This window comes from Myodes glareolus, chromosome 12 (assembly GCF_982192425.1).
Source record: "Myodes glareolus chromosome 12, mMyoGla1.1, whole genome shotgun sequence".
In the NCBI taxonomy this organism is placed as follows: Eukaryota; Metazoa; Chordata; class Mammalia; order Rodentia; family Cricetidae; genus Myodes; species Myodes glareolus.
Genome location: NC_142037.1, coordinates 33,414,492 through 33,430,908, shown reverse-complemented (window position 1 = coordinate 33,430,908; position 16,417 = coordinate 33,414,492). Strand labels below are relative to the sequence as shown.

The window sequence follows — 16,417 nt, the reverse complement described above, 5'->3', positions numbered from 1 at the left end:
TGCTGAGTTCCACCACAAATCCTCTTCTTATAATCTTCTTCCTAGATATGGGGACATGAGGAAGGAAATTGGCTTTAGGATCCGGGACATGTGGTATAATCTGGGTGAGTGTCTGACCTTGAACAGGCCCCTCCATGAAGTCTTTATTTTCGCATTTTGTTCTAAAGTTTTTTTTCAGCATAGATTGCATTAAAAATACACCCCCATAATGAATTCTTATTTTAATTTATACAACCCTGGGATTTATATGTGTGTATGTACAAAAGGAGACCTGTGGATTCCAGACTGTCTTGCCTGGGACATTGACAATGAGCCCTCTGTCACTATGTCATCCACGCACTCATACAGAACAGCGTTCTGCCATCGTCCCTTGATTGACGGTGTGTCCACATGACCGTTTTCTTCTCTTCTGGGACCCGTGGAGGAAGATTGTTAAGTCAGGACTTACAGTGGTGCAGTTTTCTAATATTCTCATGTACTTTCACCTCAGGGCCTCACAAAATCAAATTCATCCCGTCCATGGTGGGTCCCATTCTGGAAGTCACTCTGACCCCTGAAGTGGAGCTCCGAAAAGCCACCATCCCCATTTTCTTCGATATGATGCAGTGTGAGTTCAATTTGAGTGGCAACGGCAACTTCCATATGGTAAGGAGCGCCAGGCCCTGGTCTTTGCACTGAGGAAAATTTAATTCACTTTTGATTTACCGTCTCTAAATGGAGAGGCAGCAGTTTGAATGAAAAATGCATTGTAAAACTTATTTTTTAATATTTCATGTGTAAAAGGCTTAGATGTATGTTGGGTCCTCTGGCCCAGAGTCTGGAAGAAGTCCCAGCATTCCATGTCTTTTTTAAGTCATACTGTCTCAAGAGGAAGAAAAGTTGGCCTGGTACATCTTATTCCTGTCTGCCATGCTACAGTCCAGGACTGAAGGTGTAACCCGTGGAGGCTGAGAGAAGGGTGCTGTGGTCCAGCTCCCATCCATCCCTGCTTGCTTTTGAGAACTTTAGTTTGGTGGAGCTTTCTTTAGCCCTCCCTTTAGTCAGGGTTCTCAAGAGGAACAGAACAGATATGCTGAATGCAGATTGTAGGGCACATTTATTACATTAGCTTATGCAGTACAGGTCTAGGTAGTCCAACAACGACTGTCTGCTCAGTGGAGAAGCTAAGAGCCCATAGCTGATCATCCCATGAGCCTGGATGCTTCAGCAGTCCTGATCTAGAGCTTAAAACCTAGAGGATTTCTGATGAACCTCTTGGGTCTTCAGTCCAAGTTGGAAAGCCAAAGACGCTATGTCCCATTTACGGTAGAAATTATTGGTGTCAGTGGTGGCAGCGATAGGGTAGATGCACACTCACCAGAAGGAGCAGCAGCAGGCAGAGGGTGCATCTTTTTACATTCACCTGCCCACTCTTGGGGAGAGTCTTCCTCTCTTCTACCTTTGCACAGCTACCCAGAGGCTTCTCCCTAGCTGATCCTAGGTAGAGCCAAGTTAACAACCAAGTTAAGCCAAGCTTCCCATCTGCAACGTCTACAAACCTATTATCACTGAAAGGAAGATTTTTGTAGCTATGAAGCTGAGCAAAAATAATCCTATCACCAAGACTCAGTCATGAAACAAAAATCAGATAGATACCCAGAGTAGTGATGTATACCTGTCGTCCTAGCTCGTAGGAGTCTGAGCAGGAGGATTGCCTTGAGTTTCTGGCCAGATAGGACTGCATAACAAAACCCTGTGTCAAGTACAAAAGGAACAGTGGTTATGAATTTCTTTTATATGCATCGCAGTAACATAAAATAACTTCAGGTGTGTTTATACATATAAAGCCGAGGACCGATACACTAACCTGCTTTGGGATGTTTTGATAGGACGTGGTGCACTATCTGAGTGGGTGGGATGTAGAATAACCCCCATCTACTTTGGGAACAATTTGAAATTGGAAAGGGTTTGAGCCAGATCTGGAAGGACTGGCCACTGTCAACCATGCATTCTTGAGGATCTGACATTCTCGTGTGAAATCCTGTCTTTCAGTTTGAGAATGAGCTGATCACAAAGCTGGACCAGGAAGTGGAAGGTGGCCGGGGAGATGAACAATACAAGGTTCTTCTGGAGAAGCTGTGAGTATCTCAGGGCAGCCCCTTAGGCCAGTGGACAGAGCTTCTGCTGCCCACCTAGCGGCTAGTGGGCAGGCTCAGCATCGCCCCATCAGCAAGTGGTCCTCAGGGGTGTGGACGGAATACACAATGGCTGATGGTGTTTCTCCACTGTAGGTTCATGCTTGTTTTCCAACCAGCCTGACCCCGGGGAGCACAGAGGTGGGCGAGAGGAGCAAACACACGCAGCAGTGGCCTCCTACCCAGTGTCTTAATTATGAACTTTAGCAAAAGTGGGGTGCCTCTTGCTGTGGCTTCAAAGCAGCCATTTAAAGGAAGTCAAGGTTGATTTTATACTTCAGAATACCTCACATCCCATCAAAGAACTCTTGAGTACGGAGCAGTTGTCTCTCAGCCAGCTTGGTCTGCACTCCATGAAGACATCATTCCTTCAGATCATTCAGATAAAGAGGCAGAGGCATTCAGATAAAGAGGCAGAGCCCACGCTGCCTCTTTATCTGCTGCCTCCCCTACCCAGCCTCTACCTTCTCAACCTTTTCAAGCTGTGCACAGGGGTGTGTACTGTGGCTAAAGTCTTTGGATCCTGGGACTCCATAACATTAAGTACAAATCCTTGTTTCACCACATTCTTCAATCTTGTCTGAGTCAGTGAGTCATCCTGACAGTTACAACCAACCTCCCCACCCCATCCCTGTCTGTAAGAGTAGTATCTACTTTTTAGTCTTACTCTTAGAAGTAAATGAGGCCGTACATCAGCGTGGGGTCCCTTGCAGAGCTCACACTTTTAAATGTTTGAAGGCAGGTGGGCGACATGACTCAGCCAGGAAAGGAACTTGACAGCCTAAACTTGAACCCTGAGACCCATGTGGGAGCAGAGAATCAAATCCTGGGATTGTCCTCTGACCTCCACACATATCCCGTGACATGTACCTACCTATACATATACACACAAAGGTTTCTCCTTTGTCTGTTTTTTAAAGGCCAGCAGCAATTATTATTGTCTAACCACCCCATTCTGCAGGTAGCTGTGCACATTGGCTTCTCATGTTCTGTGAACTTTAATACCCAGACATCTCTGTTGCCCCCCATGTCTCCTCTGTGTCATTTGGTTATTCTCCTGTTCTTGGGAGTTTTGGACCAGTCTGAGTGAGAACATAAGGACCACCAACTTTTATCTTTTCTCTGAAAGACTCCCTGAAGAGGACCCAGTGCACAACACATGGTAGTGGAACAAGATAGGGGAATTGCCCCCATTTTAAAGAACTGGGTGTCTCTATTCTGTTTATAGACAGAATAAAATGATCTTTCTATCCTTTTTCCATGAGATCTCTTGACCTCTATCCTTCCTAACATATAGCCTTTAGACTTGGGGATAATTGAGCATGGTAGCATCTGCCTTTAATCCCAGCATCCTGGAGACAGAGGTGGGAGAGTTTCTGTGAGTTCAAAGTCAGCCTGGTCTACATGGTGAATTCCAGGACAGCCAAGACTGCATCTAGCTTTATAAAAATAAAACATAATCTGAGCTATATCTCAGCAGTAGAGCACTTGCCCCCCACCACACACACTCACTATGTACAGATGATAAAATACTCATTAAAAAAAAAATCCCTTCAGCTAATTTTCATGAGCAATCTCACATTGTTTCTTTTGTTCATTCTGGAACATTGGCTCAGAAAAGTATGACTTCTGAAATACTCCTAGAATCTGGCATAATTATTTTTCCTGAAGATTTATTTTAAGGTAGGTGTGTGTGTGTGTGTGTGTGTGTGTGTGTGTGTGTGTGTAGGTAGGTAGGTAGGTAGGTAGGTAGGTAGGTAGGTAGGTAGGTAGGTTTATGAGTACAGCTGCCCTAGAGTTACAGGTGGTTGTGAGCTGCCTGGCAGGGGTGCTGGGAACCAAACCCAGGTTCTCTTAGTGTACTCTCAACCACTGAGCCATCTCTCTAGCCCCAAGTATGGACTGATTCTTTAGACCTGTTTCCTTTTCTGAATGTTCTCTTATTTACCCAAGAAGCCCCAAAACTTGGTTCTCTATGACCCCCAAAAGGGAGGATCTGAAGTACAGCCCCGGTCTGCCTGCCCGCTGTAGAGCTTTTCTGTCTGAAGATGGTTTTATCTGGTGTCACCCATCCAAATGGCTACCGAGTTCTTCTGGGCTGAGCTTCAACCTGGGCTTTTCAGGCTGCCTGTCCAATGCCAGGTCCTAGAGAGAATAAAGATGTATGTTCTTCTACACTGAGTTAGAACCGTGAGAGCGTGTGAACATTGTAGGCAAGGGTCCTCATTTCTGAGCATCCACTAGAGAAACTGTTGTTAACCGATGCTCAGAGGACACTGTGGGCTGGGATTCTAAATGATGGTGGGAATTGACTGCGTCCCCAAGAAAGAATAAAACTTGGGAAAATAGTAGGTTCAATATGGGCCCTGTTAAAAGTCCTAGGGCACTCTGGGTTCCACAGACGATACTTGTAAGTCTACAGCAGTGTTTCTCGATCTGGGGGTCATGGGCCCCTTCAGGGTCGAATGTCCCTTTCTCAGGGGCCACCTGACCATCAGAAAACACAAATATTCACATTGTAATTCGTAACAGTAGCAAAATTACAGTTATGACATATCAATGAAATAATTTTCTGACTGGGGGTCAGCACACCATGAGGAAATGTATTATAAAGGGTCGCAGCATCAGGAAGTTGAGCACCACTGGTCTAGGGTTTCCTGCTGCTAAGACTTGATTGAGACCCACAGATGGTGCCGAAAGTAACAGGGTGAACTGTGGACATGATCTCTCCCCACCCCAGACTCTTGGAACATTGCCGGAAACATAAATACCTCTCGAGCTCTGGGGAGGTCTTTGCTCTCCTGGTCAGCAGCCTCTTGGAGAACTTGCTGGATTACAGAACCATCATCATGCATGACGAGAGTAAGGAGAACCGCATGAGCTGTACCGTAAACGTTCTGGTAAGGGCCTGCTCCATGGGCTGGTGGGTGGGCCCAGCTAAGCCACCCCTGTTCCAGCCACTCGGCTCCAGGTTGATAGCACAGATGCCCAGGCATCCTGAGGCATCTTAATGGGGCCCATGCCCTACTGAGTCAGACTCACAGGCAATAGGCACAGACCCTTCCGGTATTTGGAAAGGGCGTGGAAAGCGCAACCTTGACCCTCCGGCCTTTCCCACACACCATCTCAGCCTGGCTCTTGATTTTAATTCACACGCGCTTGCTTTCCTATTGCGATGTAGCACACAGAGACCTCTGCCATGAAATGAGGCTGTGCCATTCTTCTGACAGTCAGACTCCAGTCTTCCCCTTGCCTGGGACTACAGACCTCCAAGGTTTAGGTTGCTATGCATCCCTGTGCTTAATATAAACCAAGCATGATGCACCTCCCTGACTCCCTGAGAAATAAGCATTCCAGGTGACTTCAGCATAAGCCAAGCTCTGTTCTTCCCATAGAAAATCTCTCGTATTTCTCAGTGGCATGGTCTTTTAAAAAAAAAAAATTTACTCTTCTCTCATATCATACATCCTGACAGCAGCTTCCCCTCCCTCCACTCCTCTACCTCTCCTCTTCCCCAGATTCACTTACTCACCCCCCCATCTCCCCCAGAAATGAGGGGGTCTCCCAGGGACATCAACTGAACATGGAACAACAAGATACAATAATACCAGGCACACACCCTCACATCAAGGCTGGGTGAAGCAGTCCAGTAGAAGGAAAAGGGTCCTAAAAGCAGGCAAAAGAGTCAGAAGTACCCCACTTCCACTATCACGAGTCCCCGCCCCCCCCCCCCAGAACACCAAGCCAACAACCATGACATATATGCAGAGGACCTACCTAATGCGGACCCATATTAGACTCCATGATAGCTGTTGCAGTCTCTGTGGGCCCCTGTGAGCCCTGCTTAGTTGATTCTGTGGACTGTGCTCTCTTCATGTCCTGGACCCCTCTAACTCCCACAATTCTTTCTCCCTCTCCTCCATGAGGTTCCCCTGGCTTTTGAGGGGAGACCCACAACCTGGGCTCTCTCTCTGCCTAAAGTTTGGCTGTTTTTGCATCTGCTCCCATCAGCTACCAGAGGCAGTCTCTCTGATGACACCTGAACTAGGCACTGATCTTTGAGTATAGCACATCATTGGGAATCATTTCACTGATTTTTTTTTTCAGTCATGTTAGGTTCTTCCCTGGGTCTCTGGGTATCCAGCCTCTGGCTCGTAGTCATCCAGGCAGTACCAAGCAATCATGGGCTCCCTCTCCTGGTATGGGCCTCAAACCAATCATTGGTTGGCCATGTCCACAAGTTTTGGGCCACCCCAGTACATCTTGCAGGCAGGACAGATTGTAAAGCAAAGGTTTTGAGGCTGGGTTGGTGTCTTAGTCCCACCCCTGGCAGCCTTGCCTGGTTACAGAAGATGGCTGATTCAGCCTCTGTATCCTCCATTACTAGGAGTCCTAACTGGGGTCACCCTCATAGAATCCAGGGAGTTTCCACTGCACTTGGTTTTCACATCACCCCCAAGGTACCCTCCAATTCCAGTCGTCTCCTCCTTCCCATACTCTCTCTCTCCCTCTCTCCCTGCTCACTTTATCCCTCCTGTTCCCATCCCCAACTGCCCCCAATCCACCCACAAATTCTATTCTGTTCCCCCTTCCCAGGGAGGTGCATGAAGCATGGTCTTAATTTCTCCACTTCTTTGTATCCCATCACTTGCTATGCATGTAGAAGAGATTCTTAAAGGAACTAATCATGTCTCTTTGGAAAGAGACAGCATTGAAAAGCAAGAGTCGGTGTAGAGATTGTTTCATGATTTAGAGTGTGCCCTGCTTTTCAGAGACACAAGTTTGGTCCTTATCACCCAGGTCAGTGGGTTCCAGCTTCAGATGGTCTGATGCCCCCTTCTGGCCTCTGAGGGCACCTACACTTACATGCAGGCACACTCTCTTGAAGTTACAAATAAAAACAGCAGCCGTTATGCTTTGTCTGGTTTTGTGTCAAGTTCATCAGCAGCCTTTAATTCATGCTGGTATTTTGTGACTTTCTTTGTTTTCAGAATTTTTATAAAGAGAAGAAGCGAGAGGACATATACATAAGGTGAGCGAAGGAAACACCTTGGTTTTGCTAGTTCTATCATGGCTTTGTGGTATGTTTTTAAACCAGGGAATACTGCCCCAGCAGCACCGTTGCTGTCAATAGACTCCTACAAATACAGAAGGTGCGCAGTCCGCCTTGGAGAGTGAGCTCTCAAGACAGAGTCCCAGCAAGTACAGTTTGGGGGAGTGTGCAATAAAGCCCCATCAGCATTCGAGGAGGAGTAGGAGGGACTCCAAGGGACAGGATGGAGAAGTATTCCACAGTGGCCTTTGGTTTCAAGGCCATGAGTTTCAGACCCTGAAGCCAACGTGTTCTCGGCAGAATTTCCAGAGGTTTTCCATCACCTCCCAAAGAGGACCAAGATCTAAAAATAAATAAATATCAACACATTTATAATAATAATAAAATTAAGACCAAATAGAGAGACAAGGAAAACCACAAGGCAGGAAGTGGTACCATGGGCTAGAGAAATAGGAGGTGGCAAAGTCTATTGCCTAAGGGAAGGGGGCTGTTGCTGTTAGAAGCAGAGGTCTGTGTGCAGGCTGGGACCTCGGGACCTGGCTGGGTGATGCTCTGAATGCCAACTCACCTCCCTGGTGACAAGGGGCCTCTTCTCTCCCCTCTTACCAGGTACTTGTACAAGCTTCGAGATTTGCACAGAGACTGTGAGAACTACACAGAAGCTGCCTACACGCTTCTCTTGCACGCCGAGCTACTGCAGGTAAATGGGTCCTATGCGGAAGATCCATGTTGTGCACCATGCATTCAGTCCCTCGGGATCAAATTCTGTGAACTTTTTGATTTGGGTAGGAAGCAACCTTATTTGAGTGCTGTAGTTATCTAAGAATGTGTGTGTGCCTTCTGGATAAATAGGGTCACTTTCAGATCAAGACTGGGAAAATAATCATTTGTTGTTTAATGCGCCTTAGGAAGCAGGGCACAACCGAGAGGCCTCTGGTGATTGACCTTGTAATTAAATACATGTCGATGATGTAGAAAGAGATTAGTAAAGCTGTAGAGACCACTTGTAAATGAGGACAGCCCCTGGGAGAAGTATTTTCCCATTTATCCTCTCCAAATCAAAGTATACTGAGGCTCGATATAAATGCCTCTGTTTGTCCCAAATCCCAAGCAGTCATTTCAAGGCCTCTCCTCCTTTAGCTTTGGATTTCTACGTAAGTATCAATCTTTGAATGGGTAATAACTCCAATTTAACATGACAAAACCACAAACCTTTTTTCCTCCCCTTGTTCCTCCCCTTCTCTTTCTGGCCACCCCATCTGCCTGGTATCTTAGGCGATAACCTTGGAGTCACATTCCAGTCTTCTCTTTAGGTCACTGACTCCTACACTCTCCATGAACAGAATGTGTAGTCCTCCTGTCTAGAACATGGCCTTTATCTTCTTTATAAAAAAGGAGAAGAGGAAGACTCCCTTGATGCATTCCGGGTTCAGGTCCCTGGCCTCTCTACCCGAAGCACATTAGTGTCTCTCTGTAGACCTTCTGCCTCTGTTCTTATACTCAACAGTTAATTTTCTCCTAGCATTTGATTTGATTTGATTATAAAATGATACTCATGCGTCATTCGCAGCAGCTAAACACAGGAGTTTCCTGCCTCTGTTTCCCAAGGAAATCCACAGCCCATGTTTAAGGTTGGAATGGCCACTAAAGGGTTTTCTTCTGCCTGTGTGAGGTTGGCTGGCCCTGGATATCACCAGAGAATGGTCCCCAGTGACAACCCCCATAGGTCTTTTTATTCATGTTGTCTAGAAAGTTAAACCCTCACGTTAGGCATAGTGATACATGCCTATAATTCCAGCACACAGGAAGCAAAGGCAGGCAGGGCTAGCAAATTCAGGGCCAGCCTTTATTTCATAGGATAAGTCTATCAGAAAAAGCGAAAAGAAAAGGACAATAAATTGTCCTATCCTGGTATAAAGTATGAAGTGTGGATTCAGCTTTTCTTTCCAGATGGCTGCTCAGTAGAGATGTTATTTGTCGAATATTCTGAATTTTATTCACTGGCATAAGATCACAGCTTTTTCTTGGTGGCGGAGGAGGTCTCATTGTAGGATCTCCTTTCGTGTGGGCCTCCCTCTGCTCATGTGCTGGTGCTACATTGTTGGTATGATTAATTCCTTACAGTGTTATCGTCTGGCATAGTTACTCCCCATTGCCCCCGCCCCTAGGGTTGCCTCCTGCTCCGTTGTGTTTTTCCATCTGGGTCTTAGAATCCTGAAATTTCAAATGTCTTGACAGCTCAGTTGTAGAGCACTCACTTGGCAGGCTCATGCCCCTACTTTCAGGCCCTGGAGAAAGAAAGAAGGAAGAAGGGGAAGGCAAGGAGGAAATGGGAGGAAAACAGAGAAAGGGAAAGGAGAGGGAGGGAGGGACGGAAGGAGAAAGAGAGAGGGAGGGAGGGAAGACTTTGCAGGGCCTGATAGGCTAGACCTGTAATTCCAGCTGATATGAAGGAGGGCTAAGCTGGAGGGTCCTGCTTTGAAGACAAGCCTGAGCAACTCAGCGAGTCCCCTTTATCTCAAAATTTTAGAAGTGTAAAAGCAAGGCTAGGGGTGTAGCTCATACCTAACCTGCTGAAAGCCCCGGATTCAATTCACACAACCACCAAAGAAAGGTGGTGGGGCTAGGGGGAGGGCTTTAGTAAGAATTTACTTACATGTTTATGAAACAGAGATTCTCTCTTGAGAGAATCTCAAGAATCTCCCTTTCTTCAGGGCTGCTGCTGTGTCTTTGATTGGCACAGTCAAGTTCCTTGCGTGTCAAGTCTCGTGTAACCCTGGTGATGTCTCATTTGTCTGATGGGCTTCATTTTGATGGATCGTTTGTGTCTGCTACCTCTTGTGTGGCTGTTATCTCTGTAGCCAAAGTCTACCCTCAAGTGTTTCTATTCCTTTGCTTCTTAGCTTTCAGCATTGTGTCTTTGGTTTTGCACTGGACACCGCATACTAAGGAGAGGGAAATGTCCACATGTGGTGATTGTTTTATCTGCTCCCCCATGGTTACAGACCTAGTACACAGACTTCTCTTATCTGATAGTGTTCAAGATGCCTTCCACACAGTGGTAGGCTGCTTTAGCTAGCTTGTTCCATTCCCCTCTTCCCAGGGAATGCTGCAGGTGCCTGGCCATTTGGCATGACACTTGTTTCCGAGAGAAACTGACATATGGGCATCTGCGTGTATGTCATTTTGTGTTTAGTAAATAACTTAAAACACAATATGGATGAGTTGACTGCGTGCAAACAAGTCGCTTCCTGACTTTTCTGATCTGGAGTTTCGTTTCATTAATCTCCGCATTCCTTTTTCTCTTTACAGTGGTCGGACAAGCCCTGCATGCCCCATTTGCTCCAGCGGGACAGTTACTATGTATATACCCAGCAGGAACTTAAAGAGAAACTCTATCAAGAGATCATATCCTATTTTGACAAAGGCAAAGTGAGTGCTGGTTTCTCTGTGGGTTTTTTTTTTTTTTGTACTACTAGGAGGAATATTTTTTTTTAAAAAAAAGATTATATTGAATACATTTCTAATGCTAAGTGGTGATTCAGTACAGGGCACACTGGAAAGGCCCTGTCCCCCCCAAAAAGCCCATAGGCTGGGGAGATGCTTCCGTGTCTAAAGTGTTTGTCATGCAAGAAGAGGGATGTGAGTTTCTGATCCCCAGGATGTATATATAAAAGCAGGGCACAGGGACGAGTACCTGTAACCCCAGGATTGAGAGGAGACAGTAAGTTTACCCCAGGCTTGCAGGCCAGCCAGACTAGCCAAACTGGTAAGCTTTGGGTTTTGTGAGAGACCCTGTCTCTAAAAAGGTAAGGTACAAAAGTGATTTTGGAGCTGGATGTGGTGGTGCACACCTTCCATCCTGGCACCAGGAGGCAAAGGCAGGCCAGCCTGGTCTACAGAGCTAGTTCCAGAACAGCCAGGGCTACACAGAGAATCTGTCTTGGAAAAAAAAACAGAAAACAAAATAACAATAATAGTTATAAGTGATTCTGAAGAGGCATTCTAACGTTTGCCTTTGGCCTCCAACATACCTATACAGGCTAGCACACCCACACAGCCCTATATATGCACACGTGCATACACACACACTTATACACAAATACACATGTATTCACAGAAGAAAAAAATAACTTTTTTATTTTTAGAAACTGCATTCACTTATGATGGCAGCATTAGTGTCAGGGGCTCTAGATCACTCATGCTTCTGCTGAAACTGGCTTGAAATTCTGAGGAGCACAGGGTAGCCCCCACAGGGTTAATAACAGAACTCAGGAGATTGCTGTATTTAATGATGGCCGTGTCTCACACCAGCCACCTGTCCCACCCAGCCACACTCCCACCCTCTTGGGTCCTAGACATGGCTTCTCTTTCCTTGGTGTTGCCATTGGCGCTTTGCTCTTTAAATTCCAAACTGCTTCAGTGGAGACTCGTGTGTCCTGGCAGATTGTCGGGAGGAGGCACCTTTTGGCAACATACCCACGATGCCCAGGTTGGGCACCTCTAATCCAACATGGAAAGTGTTCTGCACTGAGGCTGTAGAATATCATCATGGCCTGAAGAAAGCTTCAGAGTCAGGAGCATTCTGGATTAAGGGTCACGTAATCAGTAATGTCTATGGAAATTATTCCAAATTTTTAAAAAAATCCAAATTGGAAACACTAGTAGCTCCAGGTATTTCAGAGAAGAGCTACTCACTTTGTTGTATCCTTCCATTCAGAAAGGAAGGGTTAGTTAATCAGGGGGTGTAGCAAATCAAGGGTCCCTTACAGATGTTTAGCCTACCTGACTACTTAGTACCAGTGATTCCTGAGGGAGGGGACAGCTCTGAGGACTGTGACTGTTGTCTCGCACATCTCACCCTGCTTTTCTTCTTCTGAAGATGTGGGAGAAAGCCATTAAACTGAGCAAAGAGTTGGCTGAGACCTACGAGAGCAAAGTATTTGACTATGAGGGCCTGGGCAGTCTCCTGGTAAGTCTGGGCCAGTGGGGCTGCTAACGTGGACGCTTCTAAGAATGGTTTGGTATATGGATTGCAAACCTTACTTCAAAATGAAAGTTGTGTGATCTCAAAAGCTTTTACCATTGCTCTCCTAGTGGTTTCCGCCGAAGTCCCTTGGGACTGGAGGGGAGGGGGAGACACTGACCCTGGGTGATGACGCCCTATTCTGACTAACGTAGGACATCATATGTTCATCAAAGTTTACTTGTGTTGGGCCAGTGAGGTGATTCCGTGGGAAAAGGCTCTTGCTGCCAAGCCTGACATCCTAAATTCAGTCCCCTCTTTCCACATGTTGGAAGGAGAGAACAGAATATAAGTTGTCCTCAGACCCTGGACCATAACATATGTGTGTGTACACACACACTCACACTAAATAAAGTATAATGTTACAATGAGAAGGCGCCCATTCTTCAGGCTTTGTTTCCCCCACAAGAGTACCACTGTGCATACCAGGACTTGTGAGTGTCTCTGTCAGAATCGAAGTGGCTGTGGCCACCTTTCTCCTTCCCGGTGTCACAGAAAGGCTCAGCATTGACAGTTCCCCAAGCCTGAGTATTAAGCCCAGTTGCGGGCCCAGTTCAGCCCTTACAAACAAGCTGCACCCATGGGCAGCCACCCGCATGCCCACTGCATATCAGCGGTCACAGCAGGGACCTTGAAGGATCGGGTCATCACTGCCGCAGAATCATCTTTCCCTTATGGATCTGTTTGTCAGGGGCCTTTAGCGAAGACGTAACTCATGTACGTTACCAGCTTCTGCCATTGAGAGTCCAGAAATTCACTCAATAATTTCTAAGCTAGCTTGAGTTAAGATCCTGACAACCCGTCAACCAACTAAGACAACATAGTTCTGACAGACTGTCACCTAGACCGGTCGCAGAGCATGTCAACTGTGGTCGGGATGGGTGTGGTACAAGGATGATAATCCCAGCTGCTTGGGGCATAGGGAGTTCAAGTTCTGCCTGCCCTGCAGAGCAAGTCAAAGCAGCCTGGGAGGCTGCACGAGGTCTTCCTTATCTCAAAATACAAAGGAAAAGAAGAGCCAAGGATGGAACTCAGTGTAGAGTATCTATCTTGCCTGCATAAGGCCCTGAGTTCAATCCCTGGTTCCCCATAAAACCAGGCGTGGTGGTGCATTTCTGTAATCTCAGCACCTGGGTAGCAGAGACAGGAGGATCCTCGGCTGTATGAAGAGCTAGAGGCTAGCCTGAGCTACATACAGCCCTGTCTCGAAGCTAGAGGCCAGCCTGAGCTACATACAACCCTGTCTCAAAGAATTCGTAGTAAAGCATCAAAAGACACAGTGAGTCTAGAGACTGAAGAATGGATAGTTCACCTTTTGGTCATCGTTCAAGCCCAAGGTGGCTATCCAAGTCACCTGCTCAAAGCAGAAAAGCCCTCAGCATCTCCTGTCACACGCCTGGTTAAGTGCGGATACTGCCTGTGGATCTCAGGAAGTGTGTGTAGGCCTCCCAGTCCTTTCCTCGGCCCAAGTCAGATCCCAGAACAGAATCATTCTGTGGCCTACAAGGTGGTCTCCAAAGACCTTCCATTTATCTGCTACATGGGAAAGCACAGCAAATGAGCTGACTGTTTTTCTCTTTTATTTCTTCCCCCTGACAGTTCCCTGGTAACCTCCTGGTGGAATGTGTTGTTTTGTCTTTCAGAAAAAAAGAGCCTCGTTTTATGAGAACATCATTAAGGCCATGAGGCCGCAGCCTGAATACTTTGCTGTGGGGTACTATGGACAGGGCTTCCCGTCCTTCCTGCGGGTGAGGATCCTGGGGGTGGTCCCCCAGAGCCATTAGGAGTGGGGTTCAGGGGAGAGAGAAGACTTATCTCTCTTCCAGATGGGCAGCAACAGCTGCTGGCCTACGTTTCCTCTGTGGGAGGTCGGGTCAGGGAGGGAGACCTCTTCCTGAGTGCTGGCCTCTTCACCCCACACCCCTGACACCACTGGTATTCTGGCAGAGTCTCTGGGCAATGGCTTTCCCAGGTGCGAGGAGAGAAGGAAAAACACCGTCAGCGGAATCCACTGGCCAGACTTGGACGATTGCGGATGGATGTGTTTTGTTTGGTTGCTTATTTTATTTCCAGTCAGGGCTACTTTGAAATCAGATCTCCCAAGAACAAGACGACCAACATTTCCCCCAAAGCAAACACAGTTTTGTAGTGGCGAGCAGGAGAGGCCCTTTCCTTCCTCTCAAGAGCATAAATACTGTCACAGTGACTTTTGAGTTGGAGAAACAAAAGACTTTAAAAAGAACGCCCTCAGACCTGAGCTTTGTTTAAATATATATTATCTCTCATAGTCTGAATTAAAAACATAGAATGGGATAAGGGTGTGATTCAATTGGTTGAGTACTTGCCTAGCATGCTTGAAGCATTGGGTTCAAGTCCCTGAACCACATAAGCTGGGTATGCTGATATATGCCTTAAATCATAACACTTGGGATGGAGGCCACAAGGTCAGAGATAAACAAAAGCCCTTCATATTCCTAGCAGGGCTTAATGAGAAAGCAGTGGATCCTCATTCAGGGTCTACTGATTGCCCACTCTGTGCCAGGCATCTGGGAAGAAGCAGAAATGTCCTGAAATTGCTCAGACGTAATCTCTGCCCTCAGGGATTCCACAAGTGAATGGGGGCCAGGTGGGGAGTTAATTGTTAACATATTAATGTCAATTTTAAACTGTGTGCCCAAGGAAGATGGTCCATGCTGAAAGAGCTCATGACCAGAGAGGGTTTACTCAAGTCAATAGAAATCTCGTCATTCCAAAGTACTGCAGGGACATTCATAGCACTCTTAATCCTAACCACCAAGGTCTACATCCAGCGCCCATGTCTATCACCTGGGGAAAGGAGGGATAAACTAATATCCACCCAGGAGACGCTGCTCTTGCTTGTTGGGTATGCAGAGGATGGTCGCTGAGTGCTCACTTGGTGGTGGATTTAGCTTTGATGGAGGAGCACAATGGCCTTCTCTATCTATCTTCAGCTCCAGGTACCCCTTCACCTTCATAACCAATGACTTCTCTTGACTCTCCTGCCCTGCAGAACAAAATCTTCATCTACCGGGGTAAGGAGTATGAGAGGCGAGAAGACTTCAGCTTGCGGTTACTGACCCAGTTCCCCAACGCAGAGAAGATGACCAGTACCACACCTCCAGGAGAGGACATCAAGTCATCCCCAAAGCAGTGTATCCTTGCCACGAGGAAAGCAGGCCAGTGGCTCTTTACCCTGGGACAGGCCAGGCCGAGGCACATAAACTAAGAGCTGCAACTCCTTTGCAGGCAGATGTGCCGTGAGCCCGCAGACTCATCCTTCAGCCATTCAGTGCAAAAGTCTTTGGGGCCTTTAGGGAAGACATGGTCAGTAAATGTTGAGTACGAATATAAGTATGAATATACTTCATAGTCAGGTGGGGTGCTTAAAGGAAGTTCAGACCTTGAAACCATGCACAGTCATCCAGCAGCATTCTTGGTACCCTCCCAGCCAATGGCTCTAGGACATCCTCTGTCTTAGGGTTTCTATTGTGAAGAAACATCCTGACCACAGCCACTCCTATTTTTTTCTGTTTTCTTTTTTTTTCTTTGTTAAAATTGTTTTTATAGAGCTATATATTTTTATCCACTCTCCTCCCTTTCTCTGTCCCCCCCTTCTACCCTCTCCCATGGTCCCCATGCTCCCAATTTACTCAGGAGATCCTGTCTTTTTCTACTTTCCATGTAGATTAGATCCATGTATGCCTCTCTTAGGGTCTTCTTTGCTGTCTAGGTTCTCTGGGGTTGTGAACTGTAGACTGGTTTTCCTTTGTTTTGTGTCTAAAAGCCACTTATGATATTTGTCTTTTGGGGTCTGGGTTACCTCACTCAATGTGATGTTTTCTAGAGCCATCCATTTACGGTAACTCTTATAAAAGAAACATTTAATTTTTTAATTTAAAGGAACTAACTTACAGTTCAGAGGCTTAGTTCATTATCATCGTGGCAGGAATCAGGGCAGCATGCAGACTGGCGTGGTGCTGGAGAAGGAGCTAAGAGTATTACATCTTGATTTGCAGGGCAGCAGGAAGTGAGCTGAGTACCACACTGAGCATAGCTTGAGCAAAGGAGACCTCAAAGCCCACCCCCACAGTAACACACTTCCTCCAATAAGGCCACACCTACTCCAACAAAACCACACCTCCA

General features: G+C 46.6%; 1 protein-coding gene across 1 annotated transcript in view; it reads left to right on the top strand.

Annotated features, from left to right (window-relative positions):
- The window catches only part of Dock5 (dedicator of cytokinesis 5), a 182,989-nt gene that overhangs the window by 146,635 nt on the left and 19,937 nt on the right, over positions 1–16,417 (top strand). The window contains exons 32-41 of the mRNA XM_048422301.3: positions 46–104; positions 491–645; positions 2,032–2,117; positions 4,915–5,074; positions 7,166–7,206; positions 7,837–7,927; positions 10,540–10,659; positions 12,110–12,199; positions 13,897–14,001; positions 15,285–15,426. Of these exons, the coding sequence (XP_048278258.3) occupies positions 46–104; positions 491–645; positions 2,032–2,117; positions 4,915–5,074; positions 7,166–7,206; positions 7,837–7,927; positions 10,540–10,659; positions 12,110–12,199; positions 13,897–14,001; positions 15,285–15,426 (1,049 nt within the window). The remainder of the gene's footprint in view (positions 1–45; positions 105–490; positions 646–2,031; positions 2,118–4,914; positions 5,075–7,165; positions 7,207–7,836; positions 7,928–10,539; positions 10,660–12,109; positions 12,200–13,896; positions 14,002–15,284; positions 15,427–16,417) is intronic.